Raw genomic sequence first — 26,026 nt, 5'->3', positions numbered from 1 at the left:
GCTCTTTTTTTAAATTTATTTTAACAAGTTGATAGAAACTCAACATTTGCAACACTGAAGGGGATGCACAATATATCAAGCTATTTATATCAATATTGCAAGGACATTGTTGCTTGTACTGAGAGCAGCAGGGGTTTGTTAAAGAGGGCTGCATTCCACTCAGAGGAAGGGCTGCATTATTGACGTGCAGAAGTGGAATGCAGCCGTCGGCACTACAAAAGTATTTGTTTATATCTTCCAAATTATTTTATTGACCCAAAAAAAAAAAAATAGTAGCTTCTTAACATTAACATTAAAAAAAAAAAAAAAAACAAAAAAAAAACTTATGGGAGCCACAGAACTTAAATAGCTATAATTTCATACATTTTTACCAAACACAGGTATGTCAGAAGATGCATGAGACATTTTTCCCATCCCAGAAGTATTGATTGTACATTTGCTGTTGCAGACAATGACTCTGCTCTTTAATAAAAGGGCTGAATTATCACGGTGGTAGTTCTTATAGAAATTAGTCTGTTATGAGCTTAAAGAAACTGAATGTTACGAATGTTTAAAAAAAAAAGAGACGTGTAGAAACTGGAGTACACGGCTACGTTTGGTCCTGTGCACTCCGGTGAAGACGAATGTTGTATTTTATATTTGCAAACTGAAATAAATTATAGTCAGAAAATTTTCTGTTTGTATTGAATTAATCAGTTTGTCATGCTTCAAATCAAATGAAACCGCAATACAGCATTTATTGAGTAATCAGTTGTGAGAAAAGGTATAAATTGCTTATAATTTCAAATTTAATAATTCATGCCAAATAAAATGAAACTGCAGTTTTTTATAAACACCTTTTTATCTCACACATTAAAAAAGGTTTTTCCATTTTCTCATTGGTCAGACGGCTACACTCGCATGTTCGAGTGAATTGTGTTTCTCTCTTTATTAATAGCATTTAAAAAGCAAATCACAGTATTTAACAATTATTTCAATATGTAATTGATCTTAAATATCATTATCCTAACCGCTTAGTCCGATTAAGGGTTGCTGGGAAGCTGGAGCCTATCCCAGCAGTCTGTGGGCGAAAGGCAGGGTACACCCTGGACAGCTCGCCAGTCCATCACAGGGCTAATCTTAAATGTTTATTCATTTCACATTTTAAATGTAAACTCTTTGCTATTTCATTTAAATTGGAATTCTTCAATTTTGCAATAATTACTCATCATTAAAAAGCTGTATTCCTGTTTCAAAAGTCCTCTTTGTCCTGCAGATAATTCATCCTAAAGTCCAGACATCTTCCGTTTGTCGTAACAGAATTTCATGTCAATAAGAGAAAAAAAACATTTCCCAGACTAAGAAGAAGGTTTAAAGTACAAACATTTATTTTCCAGCTTTCTGGTTGGAAAGCAGGTAGAGACAAATAAAGTTTGGTATAAAATGTGTCTGTAGAAACGAAAGCCGTCCGTAGTCTCGTCTATATGACAGACACTCTACGAAGCAAATCCCACCGATGGAGCACGGCGATCCACCACAGCTCCATGTTTCTGCTAAATTAACCAGAATAATTTAAAAACGGCTCAACAAGTTTTGTCATTTTGAACTGAATTTAAATCTGAATTTAAAACCAGTGAAATCTGCAAATTCTCCACGTGACGTTACTCAACTTCAAGTTTTCCTACAAGAAAAGATTTTGCATCGCTGCGGATATTTCTGTTGCTTCTGTAACACGTCATGCAGAATGCAAAAAAACAGATTAAATAACACTTAGCTGTTGCTACTCTTTACCAACATGGTTTGACAGATGAACTGACCGAGTGCAGGTTTGTACGTCGCCTCTAAGTCTGGTGAGCAATCTGAGTGATTTTCTGCAACATTTCCTCCGACTGCAGCTGCTCCAGAGTCAGCAGAGACAAACCCAGCTGGTCCTCCTAGACACACAACCAGGGAGCGACTGTAAGAGTCAGGTGAGCATAAACTGCACAGAAATCAGGGACAGAAACTATCTGGAAACTCCTGAAGAGTAGATTTACAAGTCACCTTCTGCACAAGTTAAACGTGTCTGACTAGATTATTAAAAAAAAAAAAAAACTCCAAGAAAGTCTAAATAAAAAGTTAAAGTGATTAAAAAAATGAATGGCACAAGTTTAATTATTTTATGTTCATGACAAAACCGAATAAAATGTCATTGTGGGCCTTAAAATCTGCTGGTGCACGTCTCCTCCTGCCTTATGTTGCTCACAGTGACGTTGACACTGATGAAGCTGAATAAAGGGTGAAATGTTCACGTTTCAGTGGAAAAACAAAACATATGAAGTAAGAGTTTTACACGCGCGTGTTCTATCAGGTCGTACCTGTCTGAAAGGCTGCGCCATCTGCCGCAGAAAGTGTTTGGAGAGCTGGACGGCTTCGTCCACAGTGAGGTTCAAACTGCCGTCGCTGATGTGCTCCTGAATCCAGCGAGGAAGCTTCCCCCGTTTGTCTGCCCGAGCGTATCGCTGAGGAGGAAAAGGAGGAGCAACTCGGTCATTACGCGCTGAGTGAGTCTTCACACGGGGCAAAGAGGCAAAATCATCACCACCTTGTCAGCAAAAATCATGAGTCCGTAGTCTGTCTTTCCTCTGATGGCTCTGCCCACACACTGAGCTGCGTGGCGCATGGCGTCAAACGTCAGGAAGTCGTTTTCTCTGATCTGGAATTGATCCCGCAGATACTCCAGGCGAGCCTGAGGAAAAAAACCTGTTTTGTGACTTTCCAGACCTAAAAACATTTGTTCTAATTTCCCGTATTTAACCGTTTGATTGCAGACTGCAACCATTCTGTTTACATCGTTAGTTTCTATAGAATAAAGTCACTTTGTATCTTACACCATTTCTGTTTGTTTACTATTCAGTGAATCTCACCTCGGCTGCCTTTTGCCATCATTAAATATCTGGTCTCACGTATAAAATCTGACAAACATGTTCAAAAAGTTTCCAGATTGATCTCCTGCATTTACCAACAATTAAATCCTGCTTTTATAAAGTCTGCTGTTTGATGTTGAAGCTGTTTGAGAAGTGTTTATTCTGCTGCGTGTGTCTGCCACAGATTAACTCTAATATTCAGACCATCACTTCTACACCCGACAGGAATGTCATGACCTTGTGTAGTTGTGAAACCAATGTAGGTAAACAAGAAAGAAAAAAGAAAAAAAAACAATTAATAAAAAAGAAAATATATAATAATAATGAGTAAACATAATTTATTCTCATATTGCTCTGACATCCCCAGCTGTGTAATTTTTATGTCTTACATCTGCACATGGGCAGGAGTGTGGAGAGGTGTAGGAGTGAGCAAGTTTGTCTCATCTTGTTTTATTTGTATCCTAAATGTTTTGTGTATAATTTGTGTAATTGTTTATAATGTATTGTTTTATGTTTTTGGACACCCTCGAAAACGAGATGGTATATCTCAAGGGGCATTCCATAAAATAAACTTCTCTAAACAGTAACATTACTATTAGAAACATACATAAATGTTTTCCTGCTGTTTTTACACTGGTTGTTTCTGTTCTGTGTCACAAAAACTTATTTCTGCTTCTGAATGATGGGACGTCCTCCATGCGGGACTAATTCTGTTCAGAACTACAGTCAGACTTTTACAGACACATTAATGATTCTAACCTTCAGGATGCGGCTCTGCGTGTAAACATAAGGAACTCCAAACATGACCACTGCTCTTCCGAAGTGGTGAACTGAAGAGAAAACAGAAGATTCATCATTTATGCACCGAAAATGGACCAAAGCAGCATTTTATTATGTATCCAAACATAAATACATTTTTTATCTGCTTTTCCTGGTTCTTCTCATTCTATCGTCTTCTATTAAAAGTATCTCATCTGTGTGAGTTGATCATTACCGAAATCTATTCCTTCAGACACCTTTCCTCTGGCCACAGACAGGAGGATGGCTCCTCGGCCATTTTCACACGCCTGGAGACAGAGAGGGAAACAAAACTCACAACGTGACAACGGCTGTGGTTGCATGCAGAACTGATTCTAAAGCAGACGAATTCTGCTGCTTTTCCTTCAACACTCCACCGTTCTGCTCCTCGCTTAGATCTGCAGTGTTTAATAACCGCTGGAGGAGACTGGTACAGTGTGACGGGAAAACACTTAACTGGGAATTATCATCTTAAATGTTTAGATTTCCTCACATTAGGCACATTACAGTTGATCACACGTCACATGATGAACTGGTCTAAGATGTTAAAACATGCATCATTCCAGCTGATGGCTGGTTAAAAACACCAAGTTACATCATGATTCCTCCGTCACACACTCGCTGCACGATGTCTGACTCTCCTGCTGCTCCAGTTGTTGCTGCTTCATGTTTTCAGCAGAAAAAAACTTCAGAACTTGAGATACATTTTTGGTTTCCCAAAAGAGGGTTCTTAAGGTGATTTTTGAGGCCTATGAGAGTTATTTGTAAAAAAATATATAAGCAATATAAAAATATAAGCATTATGCTTCAGCCTGTAGCTTTTAGTCACATATAATGTTATGTTTGAACTAAATACATTTATTATGTATGTATAATATACATATATTATGTGATTTAATTATGGGACTAAATAAATAAAAATAAACAACACTGAGAAATGTTGCTTATGTGGCCAATAAGGCAACGGTGTTGGTTTTTGTAGTTACAGTAATGATGCATTCAATGGCAAACTGGAAATTGAACTTCTGACCAGTAAAAAATTAAATAACTTCAATATGAAGTCAGATTTTTTTGTCTGCATATAAAACATCAAAGTACAAGTAATTATAACATAATTAATTATTAAGGTTGTGAACAAAGAGTTAATGAGTTTACTTCAGAGTTACATGAAATTCAGAAATAAAAAATTAAGTCGGATGATTTTATGAAGTTGCATCACTTTAACCTGCAAATGTAGAAAACTCAACGACGAGGTGTTAAAACCTGTTTTTTTTTTTTAGAGTACTTCATTACTTTAGACACTCTCAAGCACAAAAACAAGTGAATTTTTAAAATGTCTCCTTTAATCTGAGCAATAAGTAACAAAGCCAGCCTGATTAAATGTCGACTCTTTTACAAACGGATTTAGGAGGATAAAATAACGGAGACTTTTCTGACCTCCTGGTATTTCTCCAGTGCCATACTTGTCTCTGCTGCATCCTGAGTCTCAATGAAGATCAGCTTGTTTCTCTGGATGTTCTCCAGGATTCCCTGCAAACACACAAAGGCACAATCAAAACAGTATAATAAAACACTAAACCATGGACATTTATAGATAAAAAAAACATATTGCAGAAACTGCATTGCCTTAAACAGCCGACTTATTCACACGTTTATTATTGATGCCAAAACACACACTGACCTGTTCGTACCAGGACGCCACAATATTCTCCATGTAGACATAGCTGGTGAAAAATGCAACGATCCCATCCGGAACAATCGCAGACATCTCCAGGAGTAGGTTGCCGTAGTTACGGATCACGGCTGGAAAAAAGACAGATATGAGCACTCATTGTTTTCCATCAGTTCTGTTTGGAGACATCAGAAGTGATAAACCAACCAAAGTCTTCTCTGGTTTCAAACTTTGAGCTCAGAGCCACCTGGTCGTTCCCCCTTCCCACAATCTGTCACAGAAAAACAGAAATAATCAAACTAAGAGCCGCTGCTTGTGTGTGTGTCTGAGTGTAGATACACACCAGAGGACAAAGGCAGGTCCTCGCCAGGGTCATAGTGAAGGACGCCATGGTAACGGGGCGAAAGTCAAGGATTCGGGGATAGATGTCGAGTGGAGAAAGAGTCTGAGATGAGAACAAAGACACTCGTTTATCTGAGCATTTAAAGGCTGCCAAACAAAATGACATTAATTTAATGACATCGACCCAGAGGAGATAAAATATCTACAAGTGTGTGTGAGAAGAACAATGGAATAAAATCTTTTTTTCAGTCATCTGATCTGAGAATCTGTCGAAAGGAAAGACGACGTACACCAGAAGTGATGACGACTGACTGAAACCTTTGAAAAACAGGTTTGATGGCGATGGAGGGGTCCATGCAGCTGTGGAGGGACAAACATGGAAACAATCAATCTGCTACGCAGACATTCAAGTTTTCAACACTTACTAATAACATAGTTAAGACTTCATGTGGCGACAGGTGAAGACTGAACCACAAACACATCAGTTAGTCAAGCTGGACGAACTTCAGTACATTGTCAATCAGCTGAACGCACCTGAAGTGCAGTACGGGGTTGGCGATGGTCGGAGTTCTGTCTTCAAAAGGTTCAATGATGATGGTGAAACCTTCACACAAAGAGAGAACATTCAGCCTGACCTCTAAATCTTCCTTCAACTAGAGCGCCTGCTTGTCATCAGGAGGACTCAGAGGTTGTTTCAGTACCTTGGCTGTAGGTGCTTACAAGAGTAGCAAAGTTAGAGATGAGAGTGACAGCGGAGAAGTCTGCGATGTCTGCGATCTCCAGAGTTCGCAGGAGAGACTGCAACCGCTCAGAACAAAACCTGGAGACAGATTAACAACAGAGGAAGAGGTTGAGAAGAAGCGTGAGGAAAGAGTTAAGTGAAGTTACGTCTTTTCCATCAGTATCAGCTGGTCTCAACTCAACTCGTCTCAGCTCCGTCCTGTTTCTTTTCCATTACAATTCAGTGTCAGGTCTATAATGGGCGGGGTTTGTGTGAAATCGCTGTGATGTCAGCGTTGTCCACGACAAGCTCTATAACAACACCAAGATGGAGGACCTAGAGGCAATCATATATCTGCTACGTGGTCTGTGGCCAGTTTTCAGAGACAAAATACAAAAAGAGAGCGAGCGGCGGCTGCAAGCAGTAAGACAGAATAGCTTGGAGAAGGACAGGAGAGTTGGAGGAAGTCCTACAGTTTTGCCAAGCGGGAGACAGTCGGAGACTAGTTCCCTCTGTTCCCTTTCCTCAGCAACCAAGCAAAGACATGTCTCCACCTCAGTGTTGGAGCACGGAACAGACTTTTGTTGCGACATTGCTTGTCACCTTGTAATCTAAACAACTTGCGAGTTGGAGTCGCTCCTCCAGTCATGTCACTCCCTGATCTCCGATTGGCTCCTGACCAATAGCGGCACGCAGTCTGGCGACGTCACACACAACCCGACCACTTAACGGGAAGAAAAGCAGCGTGGAAAAGCCTCCAAACCGAGTCGAGTTGAGATGGAAAAGGGCCAAAAGTTGTGAGAAAAGACTAAAGAGAACAAACTGAGAGCTGAGAGTGTGAAGAGAAAAGAGAGGGATGAGGAGGAGAGGAAGTTGGATGCAACTGACCGGAGGGGCTTGCGGTCGATGCAGACTTTATCGAAGATGTCTTTAAGGAACTGTGGGGCGCTCTCCTGGACCACGTGTTGGACTCGTAGACGAGACTTCAGATACTCGAGGAAACGTCTCAAGAAACCAACAAAGTGTTCTGCTGTGCGAATAGATCCTGGAACCGCCTCTGGCAGACAGACAAGACATTCATCAACTTGTGGTTTTTTAAGAATCATGTCCAAAGTATGGCGAGGAAATAAACAAAGACCCCTTTTCCAGTTTCATCCACACCTTCCTCCAAAATATAAATCCGAAGCTGTTGCCTCGTTAACAGACGCTAACTCTGCAGAGGAGACATAAGCAACACTAATGTCTCTAATTTAAAGATTTAGCTTCTAAAACACGATGCATTCATCGTGCAGGACAGTCCAGCCTCTGGCTGACCTCCTCACAATTCATCAGATTTGGCGTTTTAATGATGTTTTTATGGAAACAAAAATATTAATATCTAGTTGGATTAAAGCTGGCGTCATGCTAACTTTTTAAAATGATAGTAAAAAAATATTTTACTGTTATGTTGATGGCCAAACCTTGCAGAATTTCATCAGGTAAGACTGGATTAGCCAGGTAGATGTCCGTTTCCCTGGCAACGTTGGCTTCCTTCAGCCCCTCCACCAATCGTCGGTACTCCTCTCTCAGCTTAGCAGCGTCGGTTTCCTTTATCCTACGATGACAACGAGAAGCTGATGAAGAAGCAGTTCTTTTCAGTGTTTGGATTATTGTTCACTTTAAACTTAATTATTGTTTGTATCTGAAGAATAACATTAATCCATGTCACGTGCATCACTAAGATGGAAAGTAGAAGCGAGACTTGACAGACTCATTCCATATTTTATTTACAGATTATCAATAAATTAAACAGATTTACTGTGTCATAGAACATGCAGCTCAGCCACACACTGACATAAGAAAGATTGTCCACATCTGACCTTGTTAAAAACGTTTTATTTGTTGTGTTTTTGCCTGCAGTGTGCAGATATGCAAACGTTTTATTAGAAATAAGCAGAGATGTGAGCATAAAACACCAGCCACCTTGTAAGGCCGCAAGCGGGATCGTCTAAATAGTTTTTCCTAGAACAACTCCAAATACCCAGAAACTGAGTAAGACAGCAACTTCCCATCTGATGGTGAGAGAGTTGTGCGTACCGAGGTAAACAACGTTATCGTGACTCATCCCCCTTTTCTTACTTGTGTATGGTGTTTTGGAGAGTCTCTACGTTGTTCTGACAACGCTCCAGCGTTCGTCTAGTTATGTTCACACTCATAGAGTCAATGCACACATTATCTGAGGAACAGGGGAAATAAAAGGGACAGACGACAACAACAGACAAAAACAAGAAAAGTAACTGTTTGTAGTTTTACACATCGTTAAACAATACATTTTACCATTCATGTTTCCAGTTTCTTACCGATATTATGGGCTTCATCGAACACCACCACAGATTTCTTGGCCAGCTCTTTGGACACCAGGTCAGCGATCTTGGGGTCCAGCAGGTAGTGGTAGCTGTACACAACAATGTTAGCATGCAGGATCTGAGAGGAAAATAAAACAAAAGAAATAATTAAATACAACAAGCAAATAAAACATGAGAATAATATTAATAAAACTGAGCTGAGCCAAGTCTTTAAATGAGTAAAAACGTTGGATGAGAAACGTGAACAGTTTGCAACCAGGTTTGTTTTAACTCCAAACTCAGCATGGTTGATAAAAAAAGTTTCATGCAGAGATTTAATCTAAAAAACAGTGAAAAGCATTTGTCAGCTGGGTTGTTGTACTGAACGGGTCTGTTCCATAACACACCGAGTAGCGAGCCAGATAGTACGGACACCAGCCTTTCCTCCTGCCAAAGTCCTTCAGGTCATCCAGGTTGTAGATGCCAGCAGGAAGAGGCACCTGTCGTCCCACTGCATCAAACTCCTGCAACACAAACCTGAATGACTGACCACGTCATAGTAAGGAAGAAGCAGACAAACACTGCAGAAGGTCACTCAGTAGATAACCAGTTCACAACAGTATGCAAGACCGTTTCCGCTTTTCTTTATTCTAATAAGAGATTTTGACAAAGGGGGAAATTCTGTGCTTGTTACAAACACTAATACGCATATCCAATCAGACAACAGTAAACAGAGAGACGAAGGAAGCAAAGTTATAAAGATGAAACTGTTTCTTTTCAGAGTTTTCCAGTTTTATGTAATCATAACCGTCATATCTTTTGGTTTCACAAGCTTAACATAAATAAAAGTTTAATTTAAAATGCAACTTGGGCGACAATAAACTAAACAGTTTATCAGTAGAAAATATTCACATCTCTCATATATATTCCAGTGTCACTTTCAGAGCTTCTTTTAATCTCATACAGCTTAGTAGTAAACACTGCAACATGTTTTATTCTTCAAGAAGGAAGGTATAAACATAACTGTAAAATATCTCCAGACATAAATAAAAAACAATTCACCCCCAAAATGTCTTTTTTTCCCCCCCTCTTATTGGTAGTTCATCAGCCAATCAGTTCATAGTGATCTGTGGTTATTTTCTGTGTATTAATTCTACATTTAAATAAAGAGCAACTGGTCTGAGTTCAGGTGACTTCTCACCTCATAAAAGCGACAGACTGGCTGGTTGGGGTCGCTGTGGCGTTGTGCACGAATGTATGATGCCGTGAGACTGTGGCACTTCCCGTCCACCTCCTTCCCAAAGCGAAGAGAGCTCACCTGTGTCAAGTGAAACATGCATTTTCATTGTCTGCGCATGAAGTAAACAGAAAGCCTCGCTGTGAGTCCTCAGGGACTCTGTTAACTTTGTATGTTCAGACTTTACAGAGCTGGATAAAAGTCCTATCCATCCAGGACAGAAGGTGACTTTACCTCAGGGTGGATGCACAGGTTTTTCCTGGAGGAAAGTGCCAGAGCCAGGAAGTTGTTGACCTCTCCCGTTTCTTTGGCATAAAACTCCATCAGTTTCCTCAGCTCCTCCACAACCTCATTAGACAGAAGGATAAACTGTTGTTATAGAGCTTTTGTTTCTGTCTGAGCAGTGAAAAGTTACAAGACAACCATGTGCAATTAAAACACACAATTTAATACAATTTACTGCTCATTGACTGAACACAAACTCACCTTCTCTATTTCGGGAACTGTTCTGGAACAGTAAATTAACTTGGTTACCTCCAAAGGGTAAGCCTAAGAAGACAAAAACTGATGAGTGTTTATTACATAGCAGAACTTCAGGATCATTAAATGTGAGCGGAAACCCACCCTCTGGTAGGCAACAATAAGTGACAGCAGAGAGATGGTCTTCCCTGTTCCTGAAGGCATCTCCAGAACTCCATGACCCTGAACACAGAAAGAAGTGTGGTTATTTCTGACTGAGCTAAAGGATGAAACTGCAAGCAGACGTAATGTTATCCTTACTAGCGTGGACATCAGTCTTGATTTAACAAACAAGTGATACAAAAGTCATGAGCGAATAACATTTGTAACCCTTAAAATTAAGGAGGGGTTGGTTAGCAGAGGATTAAATATCTATTACAGGATTGTGGATTTATCATTATTAGGCTATTATTATTTTAAGGATAAATATGTGTTTTCCTAGCAACCATTCCTAAATGTTTGGATGGGATCTTTAACAAGAAGACTTGTGAACTTCACCCACCTCTGATTTTCATATGTAAATAAAATCCAAGTCTGGTCTTTTTACTATATAATGTCAATCCTGCTTCATCTTAATGTTTGTGACTATCTTCTCCCACCTTAGCATCCAGTGTCCTCTTCAGCTCCAGCATGTAGGAGTACTGCTCCGGATAGATGTAATCATAAGGAAAATACACCAACAAACCCTCGATGTTCAGCCTGCAACCAAACAATGCAGAGGCTGCTATACAGAGTAACCAAAGTAACCAATCAAAACAAGGGACGAAATAAAGGCTACGGCATGAATACGAACAACAACTAATAAATACGAAGACAAAATGCATTAAATGAAGCCGCTGAAATCAGAGTTAAGAGACAGAAATGTATTTTAATCTCATTTATTAAAACTACATGCAGCCATGCACACAACGGAAGCTCGTATCGTCTTGGTTCGGTTTCCTTTAAAGGAAAAACACTTACTTCATAATGAAAAGTCGTTTAACGCCCACTTTCTTTTGCTTACTATAACTTTGTTATCTGGAAATAATCATTAGAAGTTAAAATGTGCATTTAGACACGAGCAGTGCCGAAAATTATTGATGCTTTTTCTTCTTCGATGATTATTTTCTTCTTCTTCTTTTGCTTTTGGTTTCCTGTTGCTGAACAACTTAAAGGTGAAGTGCTGCCGCCTACTGGCTACAACTGTTATCAGCGCCAGCACGCGTCTTATCCACAGGGCGAAGAAAAATTACTTAACACCTACAGGCCCGACCACCGAAGGCCTCTTGGACTGTAATGTTTCTTATTATTAATCAACTCAATGGATAAAGTATGTTTCCTGGCCGCTAGATTAAAATGGTAGCAATTCCCCATGTATAGTTGTATTTATGAATGGACTGTCTGACTTATGTTGCTATTTTCTTCTGTTTGTTTGTTTGTTTGTTTGTTTGTTTTAAGGTGAAATTATTCGATTTGAGTTCTCTTGTTATGATTATTTTCCTGTCCTGTGTAAAACAAAACAACTATTCAAATTTGGCATATCTGGCTCTTTGCTGAAATTTCACTTGCCGTCATCACATTGAATGCAGAAATGGTTCGGATGTGCGGATGTCCTCCTTACTGTACCTTTGTTTTTCCATTCCCATCTTTCATTTCATGTACTATGGAGCCTCTGCTCCACGTCATCTGTGCAGTGCTTATGGCAGAAGCCAAAAGTTTTACACTGATGACTGCACACACACAATGGAGTTTACAAAATTGAAAAAAAAAAGTTTCTTCTTATTACTTTTATTCGGACAAGAGAAGTGCTTTGGGGGGGCTGAAGATCATCTTTCATCTTTTTAACTGGATCCACATTCACTGCAGCACAACTGCAAATATTCTTCCTGGGGTCCAAGATGCTCGAAAACTCACCAAACTTTGCATACCCCCCCGCCCCCCCACCAAGGGAGTGTGAAAAATTTAATATTTTTTTGGGGTGCTCATAGCTGTTCAGGTGAAATTGAATGACACCGCCACCTATTTTTGGTGCCCCGCCACTGCATGTCATCAGGGCCAGATTAAAAGTGCACAGGTCCCTGGGCCCAGAGTGTTCTAGGGGCCCCCTTCTCCACCACAACATTGTGAAAATTCTGAATACCGTGAAAGACATTTCTAACATCTCTCAGCCAGTGGTACCAATTCATGGGTTTCACTGACGTCACGGATTTTTTGTGGCCGCCATCTTTAGGACCTAGCGCCATCAACTGACCGAGGAAAATATGGCAATCGCATATCTTTCTCCAAAAGAAAAAGAGCGTTATTTAAAAAAAAATCAGCATTTTAGATTTCGATCCGTGTCTTTTACCAACTGAGTTACTAACTCCTCTAAAATCAGCCCAACTTTGACCAAATTTGTTTTTTGCTGACGTTTACATTTATTTAATTCATAATCCATCCCCCTACAATTCTGAATACTGTGAAAGACATTTCTAACATCTCTCAGCCAGTGGTACCAATAGCAACACACTGGAGACTGTGCTGTAACTACCTGGCTTTTATATACATTTTGTTTTATGTCCAAACTGCTACCTGTCCCTACATGGGCCCTTGGTAGGCCCCAGGTGGGCATGGGCCCCTGGGCCTGTGCCCATAATGCCCATTGGACAATCCAGCCTTGCATGTCATCAGTCTTCATGAAAATTCATCCACACAATCTACATGACAGGGTGAATAAAAATCCTCTTAACGTCATGGTGAAAAGTCAACGAAAGCGGCGACCATTTTAGGTCAAAATCGCAGTTTTGGCGTTTTACTCACCTTGCATTTGATCACACTCGAACCTAGGGCTTTTATCCCACTGAGCCAACAATTGCTCAGAATGTTCAGGAGACGTGTGTGATAAAATGTTGTGATATTTTTTCTAATAGGAGACTTAGTTTACGAAGGGCGGGGACGCAAATTTTGACTTCTCGCCATGAAAAATTAAACAGATATGGTTCCCACATAAAGCCACATTTCTGCACCAAATTTGCTAGATATGGTGGCAGTCCTCTCCTACAGAGTTCTATATGTCAATATTTTGATTATGAAATAGCCACGCCCCCTGGAGGTCAAAAGTGTTGTTTTTTTACTTACAGACCCATAACTCTGACTTGGTGAACACCATCAGGTCCAAATTGGGTCAGACATCACAAAACCTGTTGGGGAAGAGATCTGGTGAAAAGCGTTGCTCTACGCTGCACAGCAAGCCTGTGACGCCATGACGAAGTTCCATATGGAGCCGTGACATCATAAATCTCTATAAAATTCTCAATTTTTATCTGATCACCCCAAAATTTACAGGGTTTAATCAGGGCCCAGTCCTGAACAGATTAATGTGACCATTGCTGGTCTAGACCTAAGTCCTGCCCACTTACAACAGGAAGTGGTTTTTTTCCAAGTTTGAGGGTCATCCTCGTAACACTTGAAACTACTCCAAAACATGTCAAACCCTTTCATGATGTCACAATAAAAAACTCAAGTTACTACGCCAAACCTTTGATCTCCACCAAACTTGCCATGACTGACAGTCAGGCCCTGAAATGTGTTGAAACATTGATAAGACTGGATAAGATGAAACATGGCTCTATAGCGCCCCCTACAAAATTTCAATCCATCAGCCCTGCCAACCACATTGACCAACATGGATGAAATTCAGCACAAATTGCAGAACCTTCCAGTATCTTCAAAAAAGTCTCTTGGTCATATGGGCTAGATCAAACAGAAAGAAGTTGCCATTTATGAGGTCATTTTGGGGCATTTCTTTGCCATGCATTTTGAAGAACTCCTCCAAGGGATTTTATCCAACTAACTTCAAAATTGGTCCGGTTTCTCAGGAGGCATGTGGGATTAAAAGTTGTGTTTTTTCTTCTAATAGGGATTTCATTCAGGAGGGGCGGGGTCTCAAATTGTGATGTCTCACCAACAAAGACTAAATGATAAAACTCCCACATAAAATAAGATATCTGCACCAAAATTGATACATTTGATGCCAGTCCCATCATGAAAAATGTGCGAGTCAACCATTGGACTACGAATTAGCCCCACCCTCTGGCAGAAGAGTCAGAATATGTATTCAACAGAGTTTAGAGCAAAACTTTTACCACCAGGTAAAATGTCCCAATATGGTAGAAATATGAGCCATCAGGCCTTCAGGGGTTATACGCTGAAATACTTTCAGTAATACTTGAAATACACTGAAAAACAGTCGCATTTACTTTACAAGACTGATGTTTCTGAGCTTTTTAACCATACCATAAATATGTCAATTATTCTTTAAAAACTTTATTATGTGGTATTTCATACAGCATCCTTGTAAGCTGCTTTAAGCCCCATTATGGAGGATCGCTTTATACTAGGATAGACTACAGTTCAAGTTGCTACATTCTAGAATGATGGTTTGCATTAATGGACAAACTGAATGCATGTCAGCAACACGCGATTAAAACATGACCCTCACTCTCTCCACTATTAAACCCTGAATATGTGTTCATGTGTGAGATGAACTCTCCATCATACAAGGTTTTATTTATAAGAAACATTTTTATTCATAAGTTTACAGAGGTATATACAGCATAAATGACATCTGAATAACAGGCTACTGTGATAATGCAGACAGTGACCGTTAAGCAGGCAGACAGTGAGCCTCAAAGAGGAGGAAAGAATTTCTTTGAAAAGACCAGTCTGTGAAAACAAACTAAAAGCAGCATTTTTCTTACACTAACAGCTTTTTCACCATGGAGAATAAATGTCCTGAGTTTCCCTCCGTTTGTTTTTTCTTTTTTTTTTTTTTTTTAAAGAAAAGGAAATAAAAAAATCTGCCAGTGAAACATTGGTAGTGCTGTCCACAAACGCAACAAAACATGGTGGACTAAAGTCTTTAACAGAACAAAAACCCAATCAGCAGTTCTTCCACTGGCACCGAAACATGACAGTAGGAGTTCGTGCACGGAGATACTCCCGGACAGAAAATAGCATGCAGCATAAAACCATCTGCAGATCAGCGTTATCTAAATCAGAAAGGCTCATTTCAATTCTACTGCGTAAATGGAGGTCCAGCAGCGTTGCAGGTGTTTATTTTCCCAGGTTAGTCAGGAGGCGCTTACATCTGACTGGCATTCTGTTAACTATTAACAAGCAGAGAAAATCCTCCGCATTGGGAAACAGTGCATACAGAGGCAACTTTGTGTCTAAAGAGAAGATTGAAATTCCACGTAATGATTCTTCATGATACGGTGTGAAGTTCTGCTTTATGAAGGCTCTGAAGGACCAGCCTGTTGCCCCGGCTGTTGTCACGAAGAACAGCAACGTTACAAAGTCAACCTCCACTCCTCTAGTCTTCTAGTCTTTCATTACCTTGAAACGTCAGCTGTCAACGTTTTCTGCACCCTCCTTTGTCCGTCCCTCCGTCTTTCGTCCAAATTCAGTTTCAACACAAAAACAAATGAAAGATATATTTATACGTATAAAAATATCTGTCACATTAATCGCGGCATTGCTCACAGCTCACAGCGGTCGTCATCACTTTTGTAACGGTCCATGATACTGAGGACGTCCTCTAGGATGGACGGGCCCAGATCCAAGTCCAACCTGGCCATGGAGTCGGACCGTGGTACGCCGGACGAGGCTGTGAGGCCGGCGGGGTGGAAGCCAGCGCAGGGCGACTCACTGCGTTCGCTCCTCAGGTCCTCGTTGCTCAGGCCAGCGTCAGAGTCCAGGCTGAGGCCCCGGCGGACATCCAGGGGCCCGCAGGTCTCGGACGTGGAGTCCTCAGAGGAGACCTCTGAGAAGGAGCCAGAGGACGGGACGAGCTTGCGAATGGCGAGGGACAGGGAGATGTCTCGGCAGGGTTCTGGTGCCAAACGGCCCGCCACGCCGTTCTCACAGAGCAACAGAGGCGGCTGCAGCGCCGCAGACGTGCAGCCGTTGGCCTGCCGGTGGCTCGATCCCGGAAGCTGCTGAGACAGCAGAGCGGGCGGGGAGGGGTCGTCAAGGTGAAGGCGAGGGGGCTTGGGAGGAGCCTGTTCGTGGGCGATGAACACCGGCATGGAGACGGTGGTCTTCAGCAGGCCGTTGGAGGAGTGCTGGTAATGGAAACCGTTGTAGGCGTAGTTGTGCGCTTCCTGTCTTGCAGTGAAGCCGTCGCCCACTCGTCTCTCCACGCTGTGAGAGCGCGAGTGGCCGTTCTCTGTCCGACCCAGAGACGGCAGCATGTCCATCTTCCCCTGGAGGAAACCCACGTCTCCGAACATGTCGCCCTCTCCTTCAGGTCCCACGTGCGCGCTGTGACGCACGTCGCCCAGCGGGGGGCTGATCATGTCACCTGACAGGACGTCCCGAAGCTTCAGCTTCTTCCCCTTCTTGGGAGTTGTAGTTTTTAGGTACATGGGGGTTTTTGCCGGCATCTTGCTTCTGAAAAGTCAACGTGAGGTGATCCAGTCTTTGGGTCAGAGCCGGGTCGGGTCCACTCGGCGGGTCCGGGAGTCACCTCAGTCCTCACTAAAAGCAGCAGGAGAAACTGGGCTTTTTCCACAGTCTGAGTTGTTTCTCCAAGTGAGCGTGCAAGTATTTAGGTTGCAGAGTGTAGCGATAGCAACCCTGGGGGTTGAGCCTCACACCAACATGTGACTCCAGGGAAGAAGACGAAGGCCTTGACCTCAGATCAGCTCCCTCTGTCTTCCTCTCAAACACAGAAAAGCCATATCTGAGCAAACAGCGTCTTTGCTTTTATTCCAGCAGAAAAGAGGAAGGGATGAAGAATGTGATGTGTGGCTGCTTTGCTGTCTGCTGCCGGTCCGGTCCGGTCCTGACTTATGCAGACACTTCAGGAATGTGACTTCAAAACACTGGAGATCTGTGAAGGGAAACGAGAGAACAGGGAGTCAAATAGAAGCTAAAAAGGATGAAGAAAGGAGGAAAAGCAGCGGGAGATAGATGGGGCAAAGGGGAAGGGTGGGAGCAGGAGCTGGGGAGGAGGAATGAAGGCAGGGGGAGATTTACAACCTTCCCTTCAGAGCTGGAGGACATATGATCGAAAACACTCCAAGAATCCTCCCCAGTGTTTGCCGAGCAGGGTCTACATGCCCCGAACTCTGCAAACGTGTGAATGCAGAGAGTCGGTGCCAGAGAGCTGCAGCCTCACAAGCAGCGGCTTTCTGGCTTCACTTCGTAGCCTGTAGACGGCCATCAGTTAAATCTGGACTTCCTGAGACAAACTCACGGGGGACGCCTGAAGCAGGACGGACTGGACAACCGAACATTTGACTGATTAGTTCCGGAAAACAGATGATTTTTGCAAAAAAGGACCAAATGCTTGTTCTTATTGAATCTTTCATTAACTGTCTTCAGAGTTTCAGATGAATTACTTTGGCTGTGTTCAAAATGATTTCTCAGCTCACTGGTTTCCAGTTCAAACATTTCCATGCAGAGTAAAAGTACTGAAACCTCCAGAATGCGTTTTCATGCAGAGCTACGTCATTTTCTGGCCTCCATCACATGACGGCGGCGTCTGCTGTGAATGTTCAAGCAGAGGTCACGCTCAGGTCGCATCGCACTGCTCAAAGCTTCACACAGATAAATGTGCGCAGTAACGTAGAAAACAGCCTTTTTTCTGCTGCTTCAATTCAACATTTGGGGGATAAATTGGAAGAGATGAGGCACAAGGCTGAATTATCTGTAAAGATCGGAGTCGGCAGTATTTGACTCCACTGAATCAAAGCTTTTCCTCGTTTTTGCCTCATTTCTTTGAAGATCCTTCTTCACCAGATCTTCTCTTTGGAGGCAAACTCCAGTATCTATATGTTTTCTTGAGTCTTTTATTGCAACTTGCATCGCTCACCAGATCATCATTTCTAGACCAGCTTTCAGCCCAGGAGACACACCCTGAAGGATTATGAACAATCTTCTGAAAATGTTTGTAAAAAAAACCACAAAAGATATGTGATGACTCATCATCACCAAACCCTGAATTCTGAAGAAAATGACGAAGAGCAGGAAGTGTTGCACTTCTACATATCTTGAGGGAACGTAGAGCTACTAGATGAATAGTATAAAGTTCATAGAAATACTTTAATAAATGTAACCATAGAACAGCTACATGTTCATTCTGATTTCTGGTAAAATTATATGAAGGAAATTTTACTTGTTTACTTGTTTTACATGTTTTTAAATTTAATTTAAAGTGTTTCAGAAACATATGAACAGTTTTCTATTAGTGTCTTTAGTTTTTAGTAGTTTGGACCTTTTCTACTCTCAGATCTCATATAAAGTTTGTTCTTACAGCTCCTCAGTATCACCAGATTAATGTTTCTCCCAGTCAACAAAATTAATTGGCCAACTAATTATTACATGACAATAAGAAACAGAAATGAGAGCAGAACATCTGCAAAGCAAGCAGCCTCATCAGAGTGACGGTTTTATCATTATCAGCCCTTCAGATAAACAGCATGAGACATGGATAGGCACAGACTGGATGACCTCTAAACTCCTCTGCATTAAAGAGCTGAGTAACCGTCCCAGTGGGAGCTGGACAGACTCCAGCTAAAGGATCGATCAGTCACACGTTTCCAGTACGTCTGCAGTAATCAGCTCAGCTGTGATTTGATAATCAAACGTCTCAAGTGGCTGTATGTCTGCCCTGAATGGAGAGATATTCAGACCAGACGGCTTCAGATAAAACGCTGCAGCTGACAAAGTGACAACACGCCGTGCACTTTGTATTTTCTACCACGCTCGCGTGGTGTCTCTAATAGTGTCAGCGACCAAAAAGTCTCAGCGTTTACTGAACAGACATTCAAAGTAATCCTTTAATCCATTTAGAATTTAAAAGATGGACTATACTGGAATAACTAATAATCCATATAATACTACATTTTTACTGTACATGAAGTAGGAGCATTAAGCTCAGAGCTGCCTCAAAGTGTTGTAAAAAAAAAAAAAGCTTTATAAAAATTCCAGATAAAGCTTTTTTATATATAATATCACAGCACAGAACTATGTACAGAAATTTAGAGATTACAGGGTGCATTATATCTACTGACCAGCAGGGGGCAACAACAGACTGCAGGGCAAATGCAAAATTACTTCTTCTGTTAGTTAACTATAAACAGGTTAATGGTCTTACTGGTTAGTTTACTGTCTCTGTCTGATCATGATGCCCAGTTTATGAACTGTGGTTTCATCTGTTATCAAACAGAAGCTACAGCAGGGTATGATGTAGGATAGAGATGTGTTACGACTGACAAGCAGCAACAAAATGAGAGAGCAAACTTTCCACGGCTCTTTCTCTTAAAAAAAAACAACACTGGCACTTCATTCATATTGTTTAAAATATACAGCCATGATGGCTGCATGCTTCATTTTTACCACCTTAAGGATAAACCCAGGCCGAGTTGTGCAAAATGTGGTTGAACAAGATGAAACTGCAGTACGGCTGCATATTAAGGCGCCAGGACTCATCACTCAGGCTTCAACTATTATTTATTTGAAGCCCAAATTGTGATATTTTCCTAAACTTGAGCAAACTGTTTTGTTACTGGGGAATAAAACCTTTAAAAATGTCTGAAAAGCAAAGAGGAAGGATTTAAATACAGGACAATATAAAACAGAAATGAGGAATTATAAAGGAGCTCAATTCTAACAAACTCATGGACAAACTTTATTCTGGAGACCCATGAAGTTCTAACACGTTTTGTTCTGCGAGTTGGTTAAAATTACACTTACACAGGTTTTAGTAGAAATAGTTTGATCAGATGTTTGTAATGATGAAGATCTAATCTGTAAAACACTCAGTTTGAGATGTTTTAAATGCATCCTTCAAGCTACCATTAACTATAAATGTAGTTTAATATTGCTTTAAATAAACAGCTAATGATTAATGTTTAGGTCAAGATGAGAGAGGATTTGTTTAGATTAAAAAAAATCATGAGGAGAAACTGACAGAACAGAGTGGAACTGATGGTTGTCTGAGTATCTGGGACCGACCTTAAAGCTACGCTGGAACAGAGCACCACTGGCTGTCTGTCTGAATCTATGCAACAGAGCTCATATTTCCACAGTCAGATATGATAAATATGATTATCACTGAGACCCTCCACCACCACAAACATCCAGCGATCACAAGCAGGAAACAAAACAAAGCAAAGAGTTCTCTTCATCTGAACAACATCTGAGCCGCACATTTATTAAAAATGACATCTTAAACAGCTCAGACTTCTTCAAGCTGCTTATAATGAATCCGACATCCACTGGTCATTTCAACACCAAAAGCAATTATAAAGATCCAAAGTGATGGAACAGATGAATCATCCAGCTGTATTAACAAACTAATGAGGGGGAGGACGTGCGCTGTTGGACTCAATAAAATCCCAAAATACAGCCGGCGTAAAAGTAGCACATCAAAAACCACAAACAATGCAAATACAACAGTAATGATAATACCAGTTGGGAACTGGACCAACCAGATCAGATCAGAGGCGCGGCAACGCCACTAATTAAATATGAAGCTGCAGTTTTCCCAGTCTTTGTGGTTCAGTTTGTTTTTTCTGTCAAACCTGAAAGCTTGAAAATCTGAAATGTGTTTATTCTGATTCCTTTATTCCAGGAATAAGTCTGGTCTGGTCTGAGATCTACTATTCTGCAACTTTTAGATGCAACCCTTCTCCCACCCACCAGAGTCTAATGTGTGTGTCGTTCCCAGAACGCTGCAGAGCTGGACGACATGCAGATGAAGGAATTCAGTCATTTGACTGACACATGTTGGATAAGAGTTGCATCTAAAAGTTGCAGGATAGTCGATGTCGAGGCACCCCGCCTTATAGTCAACATGCCAGATAATAAGAAGAAAACTGAAAACCCAGCTAAATAAAGACTTGAAAAGCTGTTTTCAGCCAAACGTCATCCTTGATCCACAATCACAGCAAATCAGGTTCAGTAAGTTCTACATAATGCAACCGATTCCACCGTTTCCAAAACATCAGCCTTCTGATTGTTGTTTCATGTGCGCTTTTACTAGCCGAGTAAACATCAGGCTGTCACACATGATTAGTAAATACTGAAAATACGTATTATGACCTCACATATACAGATACACACACACTGGGAGTTGTAAAGTCTCTAAAGTGTGTTTTTTAGAGTTCAGCCATTCAGATGTGCTCTCTAAGACTCTTAACATAAACTAAAGCTGGCTGACCACCACCCTGAGATCCTCCACCGTCCAGCCGCCCTCTGAAGAAGCAGGAGCAGGAGGGAAAAAGGTTTCGGATGACCTCATACAAGGAGGAAATATTTCAGACTGTAAGTAGGGGTTTCTTTGCGTTGTGCTTCACCTTCCTGGAAGCTGGAATTTGGGACACTGCTGATGATGCAACCAACCACAGAGAAGTCTGACCTAACATCTGTTTCTGCTCTCAGACTCCATTTGTTTCCTGGCTCCACTGAAACGCGCCAGCGAGCCACCCGCGAGCCCTGTCATCATATGTGACAAACACGCCCGCACGCACGACGCCAGCGTTTGTTTTATTGTTCATTTCCCCCGCAGACTCCCGCAGCAGCCTAACGCATCCAGTCTGTCTGTTCATCCCTTTGTTTTTAACCTTTAAAGTAAAGCTGATTTCATGGTAAATTCCTGTTTTCCACATGGAGGTCCCTCATGCCTTGTTTAGGAGTTACTGATGACAAATTAAGAAAAGTGTGTTTATCTAGAGCTCCAACTCATCCAACTGTCTGTAAAGATGTTAAACTCATGCAGATCTAAAGTTTTCACAGTCTGCTGAAGATGTGACTCATTTCTGGGATGTTGCAAACTGGGTTTTACTGGGCCCAGAACAGGTTTTGCCTTCCTTATCCTCCCTACGCCTCCTCACCCTAACACAGAGCGATGAATAAGAAAAGCTGGTTCAGAGAACTGCTTACGATTACAGACACAAGATGTGAGCTGGGGAAACAAAGTCATTAACTGGATCACTTTCCAGCACTTGGGTTACGCAACTGAAACCTCTGAGATCAACGCATGCCCCAGGAAGGCTTCAGCTGACTGGCTGGCTGCAGTGGAACAAGCCTACAGATCCATGCCGTCACATTTACAGACAGGACATGTAGCTCAGGATGGAGCTGACTCACCTGGACAAATTTAGTATGGCGTAATATTTCTCCACTATTCCCAGTGTGCCAATCCCTAAACGTCTGTGTCAACCATACAGTCTATGGTGTCAGCCAGCTTCTGCAACACCTAATCTGCTTAAAAATGAGATCATCACAACCCAGATGGGCTGAGATCTTCTATTATTGTTTAAACTGTCACTGAGCTACTGGACCTATTTGTCTTTTGCAAATGCAAATACACACATATATATATATATATATATATATATACATATATACACACATATATATATATATATATATATATATATATATATATATATATATATATATATATATATATATATACATATATATATGTATACATATATACATATATATATATATATGTATACATATATACATATATATATATATATATATATATATATATATATATATACATATATATACATATATATATGTATACATATATACATATATATACATATATATATGTATACATATATACATATATATACATATATATATGTATACATATATACATATATATACATATATATATGTATACATATATACATATATATATATATATATATATATATATACACATACACATACATACATACATATATATACATATATATATGTATACATATATATATATATATATATATATATATATATATATATATATATATATATATATATATATTATATTATATTATATTATATATATATATAATCAACAACAAATAAACAATTTATATGTCTACAAAAACCAAAACCAATGTAACAATTAACAAAGCTTAACAGTAAAAACATCTGATTTCTAAGGTGGGAAATGTGAAAATAAAGTGTATTATATCTTTTCTTTGAACTGTACATCAACACAACAAACTGCGCACGTTGGAAGTGCAGGGAGTGTCACGCACACAGCGCGAGCCCGGAGCTTTATGTTGACAAATAAAACGTTACTGTAGCCACTTTTTATTCTTTTTGTTGCCTACATAACAGAAAACAATAAGCAGAAGCCATACACAATTACTTACCACATGTTAACATTTCAAAAAACATTGTAAAATAAATGAGTGTGTAGGAGATATTTACCTACAGAATGAAGAATCTGCAGGTATTTTCCGGGAGATAAAATCTGTGAAGTTTCAGTCGTACAGTCCACCGACACACAGCTGAGCCTCTGGGACAGTAAACCTCTTACTGGCGGGTTATTATTCCTGTCTCTGGAGCGATGTGGACGGAGAAAGTTTAGTGGGATCAGCTTCTCACCCCACGAGAGGAAAAAAACCAGTAACTTCCGGTTAGCAGCTTCAAAATAAGATGACCATTCCAGCGCGATTTATGACGAATTGCTTTTAGCTCACGATTTTATTTAATCAAATTTAATGTAATTTTTAAGAACAGTGTTTATTCTACAAACTCATACAAAATATAAAATTCTAAATCATTATTATTATTATTATTATTATTATTATTATCATTATTATTATTATTATTATTATCATTATTATTATTATTATTATTATGTTTTTGCTCAGCTGCACTGTGGTGAGATTTGGACAGTGGCCTTTCTGTGTGGAGTTGCATGTTGTCCCTGTATGCGTGGGTTTTCTCCGGATTCTCTGGTTTCCTCCCACCGTCCTAAAGACATGCATGTTAGGTTAATTGGTTATCCTAAATTGCCTTTAGGAGTGAGTGTGAGGGGTTGTTTGTCTCTGTGTGGCCCTTAGCTGTCCAGGGTGTACCCTGCTTTATGCCCATAGACTGGGATGGGCTCCAGCTTCCCCGACCCTTCGTCAGATTCAGCGGTTAGGATGGTGAATGAATGTTTTTGCCTGGTGGGCAAAATAATAATTAGAAAAATGCTTTATTCTAATATCTTAGACAGTAATTTGACCTTTTCTCAGTTTAACTCTTTGTTACACAATACATTTAATTAAATGTTTAGTTTGAGGCTGCCCAGAGTCAGTCCTGAGGGCCGCTGTTCTGCAGGTTTTTCCATGTATTCCAGTTCCAACACACTTGGCTTGCATTCAGTTCATCCAATAGTCAATGAAGTTCTGCACAATGGCTAATTAGTTTGAGTCAGGTGTGTTGGAACAGGGATACATGGAAAACCTGCGGGATAGTGGCCCTTGAGGACCGACTTTGGGCTCCCCTGGTTTAGTTTATTTCTAGCTGCACAGTTGCTTTACACACAATTGTGAAGTTTAATTCTGAAGGATGAATGTCTTAATTTCCGGTTTAACTTCAGTTTTTAATAAACATCATGACAGCAGACTTATTGAGGGATTTAAATATGACAAATTTTATCATTTCCTTCTGGGATCAGTTAAGTTTTTTTACACCACTCAGATGATGAAGAAATGACCAATTATTAATGAAAATCTCCATGAGAAATGAAACTGCCTGTGGTAAACTTTGCCTCTGGCTGTCCTTCAGATCACCAGGTGTGAAACAGTTAAAAGTCAAAGGGGTGACAAATATATCATTAACTAAGGAAACAAAGTTTGACCTTTAGTTGAAATGTATGACATGATGGTTTTTCACTAGAAGTTCATTTTACTTACTGCTGTTCTTCAGTACTGCTTCGTCAGTTGGCTGCATGTAAAACTGATACGTCATGCTTTCTGACTACCAGTTCACTTCTATCAGCCAATTACAAAACCATCTTAGGGCTGGCGGCTTGCAGGTGAGGAGAACTCTGTAGTTTAATTTGATTCTCGGGAAGAGACCACAGACCTGCTGCAGTGCTCAAACCAGAATAGACTGACTCAGAAACCGGGCGCAGATGCCTCACGGCCTTTTCTTCCATCCAGAAATGACTTGTGGGGGAATAACTGTCAGGCTACTTTAGAAAGACCTTTGCAGTTTTAAGGCGTTCCAAATCTGACATAGTTTAAAGCATTTTGCATGTCTGATGCTGGGGATAAATCAAAGTTAGACTCAGGACTTTATCCTGCACTTTCCTGACCAAACGCACGTTGAAATCCCAACTTCTGCTTAAAATATCTGATGTTTGGCTCATGTTACGTGTTCCGAGCAGCAGGATCTGGGTTAGTTTAACACAACATTTGCCTTGTTTTTCCCACAGAGTCAGAAAGTCTGTGCGTTAAAGGGAATAATTGTGCATTTAAATCCTCCCTCAAATCTTTATTGCCGGCTCAGTTGCAGCTTGCTGGAGCTTAAAATTTAGAATCATACTCTGGTGGCCTCCTCAGGGTTGGGGCAGAGCATAATTACTATGAGGTAATGAGGACTTAACAAGTGGAGAATGCAGGCGTTTGCTGTTTGCAGGTCTGATGCAGATGCATCTTGTTTACAGCCCTTCAAGGATGCCTGCAAGGCAAATTAAACCCATCCCCTCTTTACTCATCCACTGGAGTGTAGTTGGAGCTAAGGCGTGTTTTC

General features: G+C 40.6%; 2 protein-coding genes across 4 annotated transcripts; both read right to left on the bottom strand.

Moving 5' to 3' along the window:
* Positions 1 to 1,369: 1,369 nt before the first annotated feature.
* Positions 1,370 to 11,598, bottom strand: ercc2 (excision repair cross-complementation group 2). 2 transcript variants are annotated; one of them, XM_079246579.1, is made up of 24 exons: positions 11,459 to 11,598; positions 11,098 to 11,197; positions 10,604 to 10,681; positions 10,466 to 10,528; positions 10,214 to 10,327; positions 9,944 to 10,060; positions 9,150 to 9,266; positions 8,758 to 8,881; positions 8,537 to 8,633; positions 7,879 to 8,012; positions 7,307 to 7,475; positions 6,399 to 6,517; positions 6,232 to 6,301; positions 5,988 to 6,057; positions 5,699 to 5,800; positions 5,563 to 5,626; positions 5,365 to 5,486; positions 5,121 to 5,213; positions 3,880 to 3,952; positions 3,645 to 3,715; positions 2,564 to 2,707; positions 2,337 to 2,480; positions 1,797 to 1,913; positions 1,370 to 1,532 (listed from the first exon to the last, which is right to left on the bottom strand). In XM_079246579.1, exons 1-23 carry the CDS (start codon positions 11,461 to 11,463, stop codon positions 1,821 to 1,823), a joined length of 2,283 nt encoding a protein of 760 aa, XP_079102705.1. In that variant the 5' UTR covers positions 11,464 to 11,598; the 3' UTR covers positions 1,370 to 1,532; positions 1,797 to 1,820. The 2 variants fall into 2 exon arrangements, with proteins under 2 accessions (XP_079102705.1, XP_079102704.1); XM_079246578.1 differs by having other exon boundaries at positions 1,370 to 1,913.
* Positions 11,599 to 15,066: 3,468 nt separating this feature from the next.
* Positions 15,067 to 23,835, bottom strand: LOC306760575 (cdc42 effector protein 3). Of its 2 annotated transcripts, none has more exons than XM_079246489.1 (2): positions 23,708 to 23,835; positions 15,067 to 17,351 (listed from the first exon to the last, which is right to left on the bottom strand). In XM_079246489.1, the coding sequence occupies exon 2, from the start codon at positions 16,900 to 16,902 to the stop codon at positions 15,997 to 15,999; it is 906 nt and encodes a 301-aa protein (XP_079102615.1). In that variant the 5' UTR covers positions 16,903 to 17,351; positions 23,708 to 23,835; the 3' UTR covers positions 15,067 to 15,996. The 2 variants fall into 2 exon arrangements, with proteins under 2 accessions (XP_079102615.1, XP_079102616.1); XM_079246490.1 differs by having other exon boundaries at positions 23,712 to 23,833.
* Between the last annotated feature and the right edge of the window lie 2,191 nt (positions 23,836 to 26,026).

This window comes from Telmatherina bonti, assembly GCF_933228915.1.
Source record: "Telmatherina bonti genome assembly, chromosome: 9".
Lineage (NCBI taxonomy): Eukaryota > Metazoa > Chordata > Actinopteri > Atheriniformes > Telmatherinidae > Telmatherina > Telmatherina bonti.
This window is presented reverse-complemented; position numbering and strand designations above follow the sequence as displayed.